Source organism: Anarrhichthys ocellatus, unplaced genomic scaffold (assembly GCF_004355925.1).
Source record: "Anarrhichthys ocellatus isolate YVR2014 unplaced genomic scaffold, GSC_Weel_1.0 scaffold50, whole genome shotgun sequence".
NCBI lineage: Eukaryota > Metazoa > Chordata > Actinopteri > Perciformes > Anarhichadidae > Anarrhichthys > Anarrhichthys ocellatus.
Window position 1 is genome coordinate 870,854 of NW_022280080.1, and position 8,009 is coordinate 878,862.

The window sequence follows — 8,009 nt, forward strand, 5'->3', positions numbered from 1 at the left end:
CACACACACACACGGGCACACACACACACACACACACACACACACACAGGCACAGGAGCACAAGCCTTTAAGAAGCTTTGTCTGTAATGTGCTTTTCGGGCTCCACTGGAAAAGCCATAGGTCAGCTGGAGAAGGAGACAGAGGGACAGAGGAGGCGAGATGGAGGGTGGGAAGGAGGAAGGGGGGGAGGGAGTCCTTGTTAACATGCTCTTTGTGTCCGCTCCCATCACCGTCTCATTGAAGCAAGGGGATTCCGGGAGGGTGGAAAAGGAAGAGAAAAAAGACAGCTGGGAGGAGGAGAAAGAGAAAGCTGCAAACTATGCAAAGCTTCATTTTTCAAAGATGTTTCAATCGAGACCTCGGCACCTGCCTTTCACTTCCCCTGCAGTTGATGGAAAGGCTTCGAGTGCAGCAGGAATGGGAACATGTTGAGGTAGAGCCGAGTGTGTTCATGGGGTAATGGGGTTTAGGGGAGAGGGTAGCGTCTGCAAGGTGGCTGCCCTGGAGAGAAGGAAGCTGGGGATGCTGGGGTGTTGTTCGAAGGAGGAGAATGAGGAGGGGCTGAGGGGGAGCAGAGGGGAGGGGGTGGGGGTCAGTGTGGTGGGCACGGTCGTAGTGAATGCGGGCCACTGCGCGCTGGCGGGAAGCCAAGCTGCTAAGCCCTGGCAGCTCGTTAGCCTCTGTGTTACTGACCTGATAGACCACAAGCTCTACTACCCCCACCTCCCTCCCTCCCTTCTTTCCTGTTCTCATGATCCACGCCAGCTGCAGTACTGCCCAGCCGCCTCAAGAGGCAGCGCAGATAAAAGCAGACAAGCAGAGAGGCGGTGTAGCAGCTGATTGAGCTTTGGATGGACAGCCATTGCATGTTGTCAGTGTGTGTGGCCCACATCTTTTTGACACAAGCAGATATTCCTTCTCCAGCATCTGCTTACAGGGCCCGTTTTGTTCCTCCTGTCACATGTGGGACGTCTTGCTCCGCCCCTCCAGATTCCTCTCCCAACATCTGCTGTTGTCCCTTAAACACAGTGTTTAGCGCTGCACTTCTGTGTTCTCCTGTGTTTAAATGTTATTTTCAGATCCTTTAAGCACTTTTCATCTAAGGGGATTCATCACTTCCCTCTGTTAATTTCACTGCTTCTCTTGGAAAAGTGTTTTTTTAAACCCTTTCTCACCCCGTCCTGTTTACATCCCTGAATGTTGTCAGCAGGCCTCTCCATCTTCTTCAGCCTGGCAGCGAGTTTGGTTTTTTAGATCTGAGCTTTTGAGGGCTTTTAAAATCCCAAAATTGTGTTCTTTAATAACTGGCCACCTCTCTCTGGAGTGCTGTTAGTGCTAATGCACGATAAGCCTCCGAATTTCCTGCGGCTTGCAAAGATGGCCGCTGCCGTGGCAGTCATCGTTCTTTCCCTTTCTCAGTCTTTCCCCTCTTCTCACCTCCCTTAACTGCCTCCTTCATGAGGCCCATCAGCACAGTTAGAGGTATTACAGTCACAATTACTCAAGTTAATTGACTTTGGGGATGTGAAATATCCCTCTAGAGCGTAGTGTTTGAGGTGATGAACAGGTGAATTGTGATCTTATTAAAGGGGATATGACTCATATCCTTCCTCAGAGGAAGGCTCTCAGTGTCTCTGTTGTTTTGGGGAACTGGCTGTTTTTCCGAGATAGGCTTAAGGCATATATGGCAACACAATTTCCCCAACACATCTTTTTTGTAGCAGGTGCTCGCAGCGACAGCTAATTCTAACCTTGTCCCTCTCTCTCTGCCCACTGTAGCTACATCTAACGGCACCATGGAGGGCATCGACAACCAGGAGGGGGGACTGTGCAAGACCAGGTCCATGAAGATAATCATGAAAGTGGGACAAAGTGAGTATTGTATTATTGAATTACGGTGGTGAGTGCCTGCGGGCGTGAGCGGGCAGCCACAATGCAGCGCTAGTACATTGAGAAGAATTGTGTGAGACTCTGAAAATGCCCTAATAAGGTCATAGGAGGCTGTGCAGCATACTGCTCCATCGTCTCCATGACACCTGGGGCTGCGAGGGGGCAGGAGATGTAATCTAGTGGAAACACACTCACACACTATTGCCTATGCTTGCATGCACATGTGCACTGGAAGCATCTGCTGCATACACCCTTTCAACTAGAAGGATTTCTACACATGCAAATCTAGTTTAGAGGCACACAAACACATAATTCTCATGTGTGTGACACCCACACACACACACACACACACACTGTCCCTGAGTGGGCATTCTACACACTACATGTGAAGCACACATGTAGTGTGCCCCACGCAATCACACCAGACACACCGGACTCTATTCTTAATTACAGCGATAATTATTCATATATCGGTTGCCCGGCTGCAACCCAGAGAAGCCATTTCCTGGGGTCGGCCCTCTCGTCAACACCAGCTCTAGCGCTATTGAGAGAAGGTCAGGGAATTAATCGAAGCTGCTGCACTTGGAGGAAGTAACAGCAAAGAACAGGTGCTGGAAATTGGCTCCAGTGTTAAGACTTGCTCACGAATCAGTGGCTTTATTAAACAAAATGTACTATTTAGTGTGGGTTTGGTACAGTTAAGCTTGAAGGTGACAGCAGATGCTCAGTGAAGTACTCCAGACAGACATTTTAGCAGCATTTAGAACTACATGGACCCATTGCAGAACCATAAATACAACCATTACCGACTCTTTATGGTGGATTACAGTCATGTCTGGGTCATGAAGAGCTGTTTGTACAGAAACACTTTGCTTCATGTGAACGTAGTCGAAGATCATTTTGCTGCTGGTTGCACTGTTGAAGCATTTAGAGGTTCAAGAATTTTTGATAGTTTTTCCATAGGAAATTCCCTCTTTGTGTTTTGCTGGTAGTCACATGTAGGTTTGTTGCTGAGACGAAACCCAGCACAACAGGGACAAAGAAACCTAATTGACACGGAGAACAATCTGAACCAGTCCCTTTACATGAGCATCAACAACATAGACATACCCTACACGAAAAAGTAATTCCCCATTAATTTTCATGCATCTTCTCCGCATTTTTCCAGATCCCTCTGACCCTATCTCACCCAAAGACATTCCCACCAGAGTACCCTACTCGCCCAAGCACTCAGATGGCAAGGAGACCTATAACCCCAACGATGTGCTGGAGAAACCAGGTGAGATCACCTACTTGCAGCTTAAATACCAGGAAATTGGTAATTGCGTGGAGGATTTATCGACACAGTTTGGCTTGTGGGCGGGAGATTGTTCGGTCAGCTAAGAGCAGATAACGCTAAGTAGGCGAATGTGTGTGTGTGTGTGTTTGCAAGAGTCACTGAGGTGTGCGTGTGAAAGTGAAGGAAAGAAAGATCAGCTATTCATCAGCCAGTAATTGAATGTTGCCCATAAAACTGATAGGCATCTCCGGCCTCTCAAGGACTTATAAGGTATCTCCACACTGGCCACATTCCAGCCTCAACCCGCCGCTTAAATGACATTTTCAGGAAAAGGATCTGATCGCTGTCTGCCATCTTTTTAACGACCTGCTCTCAGTACAGACTCGTTTCTGCACCAAATCACAACTGTGGCTACGTGCAGACTGCTCTTATCTCGGTTATTATATTGCAGTTAAAAATCTCTTAAGAATATCAGGCCGGCAATTTCCGCAGTGAGCTGTGCTTAGATAACAAGAAACAGGAAGGGCCCATGAACAAAAACAAGCTGACCTATAACAACAGTCCTCCGTTCCTTCCCTTCCGTGTCCTGGCTCATTGAGGACGCGGCCTCACCTGACTCTTTATGTTTTCACTCCCAAATCTGCCTTAACGTTGAGCATGCAGATTGGCCAGGCTGCCTGTTAGATCCATGATGGCACCTTTTATCTGCAGGCATCAGCATCTTGCTCTCTCCATGTTCCTGTCTCCTGCTCTTTTATGCCCCAGCCGTCCATCCCGGCAGCTATCAGGAGCATATGGGCGCCAGAGTGCTGTGGGCAGAGCGTCTGAGGCAGCATGATCCCCTTGTAAAACAACGGAAGGTTCCTTGCTTTGGGCTGCCTGCCATCCTGTATCCACTCCCCCTACCACAGCAGAGACAGCCTCAGGTCCTCAGGAGAACAGCGGCAGACAGGGACACACAGGAAACAACCCCCACCCCCTTTAGGTGTTGGATGTTAACCAGAATGCCCATCACTGGGATTCAGAGCCCAGCTTGACTTTCATAATTGATGCCTAACGATGACATGAAATCCTTCTGTCGTATTTGCTTCCCTTTGGGGCTGTTAGTTAGAAACCGAAGTTACTTTTTATGTCTTTCAAGATGCAATTTATTTAAGTGCCATTTGCCTGGATCTACCCCAGCCATTGCATCTCCTATCAGACTGCTTGCCCTATAGTTTCAAGGTTGGAGTCTTCACCGGCGGAATTTGAATAGCCACCGATCGAATGTGACCTTTATACAAAAGCCCTCTATAGGCAGGCTTCACGCTCAGCCGCTGTGCTGCTGGCCTGTTCCAGACGCCTTTACTGTGACATGATGAAAAGATTGTGAAGAACGAAAGGGAAAGGCAGCGAAAGACGAAAACACGGCTTCCTTTTCTTTCCTTTAAAGGCGTCAATAAGAATCTTAACTGAAGTGTTTTTAGGATCCTCGAGCAGCATCTGAGAACTCGTTCCTCTACACTCTACTGGTGTCAGAATTCTGCACCAGAATCACATTTCTGTAACTTATGGATATGGGTATCATGGCCACTTCACAGAGCAATTGGCCAGAGGTTCTCTCTCTTGACACAATGACTTTGTGTGCACAACCGTCGTGGAAAGATTGGCCGGGTGTGTATGTTGTTATCCCCATTTGGATGATTAGCGCTCCACACCTAGCCCTGTAATGCATGCGATACAAAGCAGTTTGTTTTAAACACACCCAGACCCTCAATTTTCTTTTTTGCCGCTGTTTGAACGTGTTTATATATAGAATATATGATTTTAGCCATGATTTTAGCGTCACGTTTGCCTCCCTCTGTCTCCCAGGTGTAGCGCCCAGAGAAAGCAGCGACAATGACAACAGTGGAAAGTCCTCCAGCATCATCGGCTCCGAGGTGGCCATCTTCGTTGGCATCGCTTCAGGCAGCGTCATTTTCATCATCATCATCATCATGCTGGTCCTGCTGCTGCTCAAGTACCGGCGGCGGCACCGCAAGCACTCGCCGCAGCACGCAGCCACGCTGTCTCTGAGTACGCTGGCCACGCCCAAACGGAGCGGAGGCGGCGGGAACAATAACGGCTCGGAGCCCAGCGACATCATCATCCCGCTCAGGACTGCTGACAGCGTCTTCTGCCCCCACTACGAGAAGGTCAGCGGCGACTACGGCCACCCGGTCTACATAGTTCAGGAGATGCCGCCTCAGAGCCCGGCCAACATCTATTACAAGGTCTGAGGTGGAACTTTTGAAAGCAAGAGACAAACTGGAACAATCCCGGGCAGAGCGGGTTTTTAGATTTGGCTGGCGCCAATGGCACGCCCGCAATCACTCTCGCTCTTTCTCTCTTTCTCTCTTTGTCGACTCCTCCTCCTCCTCCTCGTCTCTGATGTTTTGTCACAACTTCTTTCTTTATCAAAGCTTTGCTGATACCTTGTCGCTCTGGTTTGGTCGGTGCGGACGGGATGGGTGGAGGGCCGGAGAGAAAGCTACCGCTGCCGCTCTTTGGAAATAGACAGGACGATCTCTTCTTCCCCCGATGCTGCTCCCTGTTTTGTTTTTGAGGGAACTGAGTGTTGTGGGATCAGAGAGTTAGACGGATGCACAGCTTGTTTTTCTTTGTCTGGGATAGGACGGATGGACGGATGTATGAACGCGAAGGTTTGCTGGCAAGAGAGGATTGGAAGGAATTTGTGGCTTCACCATAAGAGAGACTATTGCTTGGAAAAAGAAAAATGAGGAGATGTAAAGGAGAACATGGGCTGACCATGAACTCACAAAGTGGCTGCCCTCCCTTGATACTCACTAGCCAGAGAGACTCTGTGGATTCACCAGTTGGACGAGGAGGACGGAGAGAGGTTCTCACACCGCTCCTCTCTGGGACTTTCCTGACTGACTCATGGAGATCACCATTCACCCTGCCACCCACATGCTCACCATCACATATACACACATTCACCCACACGCACAGACACACTGTCTCACCAGTCAATGTGAACTGTTTGGGTTTAAGTGTGGATTGCACCAATCCTCCCAGATATGTTTTCAGCAAATCACTTCTTTCAGATGATATTTGAAGGTCTCAAGTTAAGAAAAATAGTTTTTTTGTACTTTCAACATTTACTGATCTTGTTTCTGGTCGTATCTGGTTTTCATATCCTGGTGCAGTTCAAATACAGATAGAGGTTTTCTTTTCCTTTAGTGACAAGTTAAATCGTATGTGACGTTCAAACACAAGTTACCCAACAGTGGCTAGGAGTGGCGAGAGCATGAGCAAGGATTTTACTTCAATTTGCGCACTCTTGCCAGGGAACAAGGCATGTGTCAGGACTGCCCAGGAGGCTCCTGGGAAGAGTGGAGGACTTTCATATACAGAGAGCAGCACTTTTAACCCTTTTTTGGTACCTCCACTCTTGGCAGCAGTCAGAGAGAGACACAGTGATAGCTTGAGATGGGAGAGCAGCTGTATCCCATCACATTTAGCAGAATGGGCTCGCCTCAACTCCTCTACAACCTGGGCTTTTCACACGGGAAAGTGTTAGGGGCAATAAGAAATCCAATTCGCCTTACTGCCATTTTTCGCATCAGGTGAGGAAGAAGCCCGAGATCTAGTTGAGGTTAGCGTAGCTGGCTGAGACAGCTCTAGGTACTGTAATGTTTACCCCTGGGGGTCCAATGATGACTAAGGGTGCCCTCAGGGCCCAGAATCAGCATGGCCGGTGCTCTCCTATTGTTAAAAAAAAAAGCACAGGGACATCTTCTTACATTGTCACTGTTTCTTAATAGCCATTAGCATTTCCATATTGTGATTATTTGATTTACTTCTCTCTTTTTTTACATAATAGGACATTACAAAGGTGAAAAATGAAATAAAACGCAGAATTTATTTATGATAAACACATAGAGCACAGGTGTTGTCAGGCCGCATGGAGAGGAAGAAGAAGAAGGATTGTTAATATATTATGGTAGAAGTGCACATTATGCAATCCAGGATTTGATTAATTCATATCTCCCATATTTTCACGAGCTCTCGTCCACAGACACAGGGCCTGGGAAAGAGGACCAGGGGAGGGCAGCCTGGGCCCCGGCCCTGGGGGGGAGGAGACTTATCTGTCCCAAAATAGCTCACATTGGTGTACACAAGGGCAGAGTAGTTATGTCTCCCACACTCACTCAGTGTAGCATTTCCCAAAGGATAATTCTCACGAACACCCAGTGCCCCCGACTCTCCTCATACACACCTCTCATGTTCTCTTGTGCATGTGTGTGTGTGTGTGTGTGTGTGTGTGTGTGTGTGTTGAACAAGTCCATATTTCAGTGACTTCACATCCATTAATATTTTTGGCTTAGCATCATAATCATAACTTTAGCTGTTCCCAGAGCATGCATCAGCCCATCGTCATCATTTGTTCATGAAGAACATCAAAATTTCACCGAAAAGCCAAGCCTTGTATGATCTGAGGTTTGTGCCTCTAAGAGGCTACAAAATCTGCAAATATGCAATTCTTATTTATTTTTTTAATCGATTCTGAGAAAAAACAAACCACCTATGGAAAGTGTTCTTAACCACTGAAAGATGTAACAACAAACAAGTGACACAAAACTAGCAAAGTACGTCACACAAGCCTGCTGTTAGTTTTCCTTTCCTGCATTATTTGTAGTATTATTTGAACCTTTTCTGTTTTAACTATGTGCCGTAGTACAAAGGTAAACTGTGAAAAATGAAACCATTAAAAAGCATATATATCACACCTGAACAGGTATTTAAGAAAAGATGAAAAGAAGACACACACACACACACACACACAAAAACAAAGAAA

The 8,009-nt window shown here is 47.4% G+C and overlaps 1 protein-coding gene across 1 annotated transcript in view; it reads left to right on the top strand.

The window, feature by feature from the left end:
* The window catches only part of efnb2a (ephrin-B2a), a 26,964-nt gene extending 19,609 nt beyond the window's left edge, over positions 1-7,355 (top strand). Inside the window, exons 4-6 of the mRNA XM_031869966.1 lie at positions 1,780-1,872; positions 3,059-3,169; positions 5,021-7,355. Coding sequence (XP_031725826.1) covers positions 1,780-1,872; positions 3,059-3,169; positions 5,021-5,427 — 611 coding nt within the window. The 3' untranslated portion in view covers positions 5,428-7,355. The remainder of the gene's footprint in view (positions 1-1,779; positions 1,873-3,058; positions 3,170-5,020) is intronic.
* The last annotated feature ends 654 nt before the right edge of the window (positions 7,356-8,009 follow it).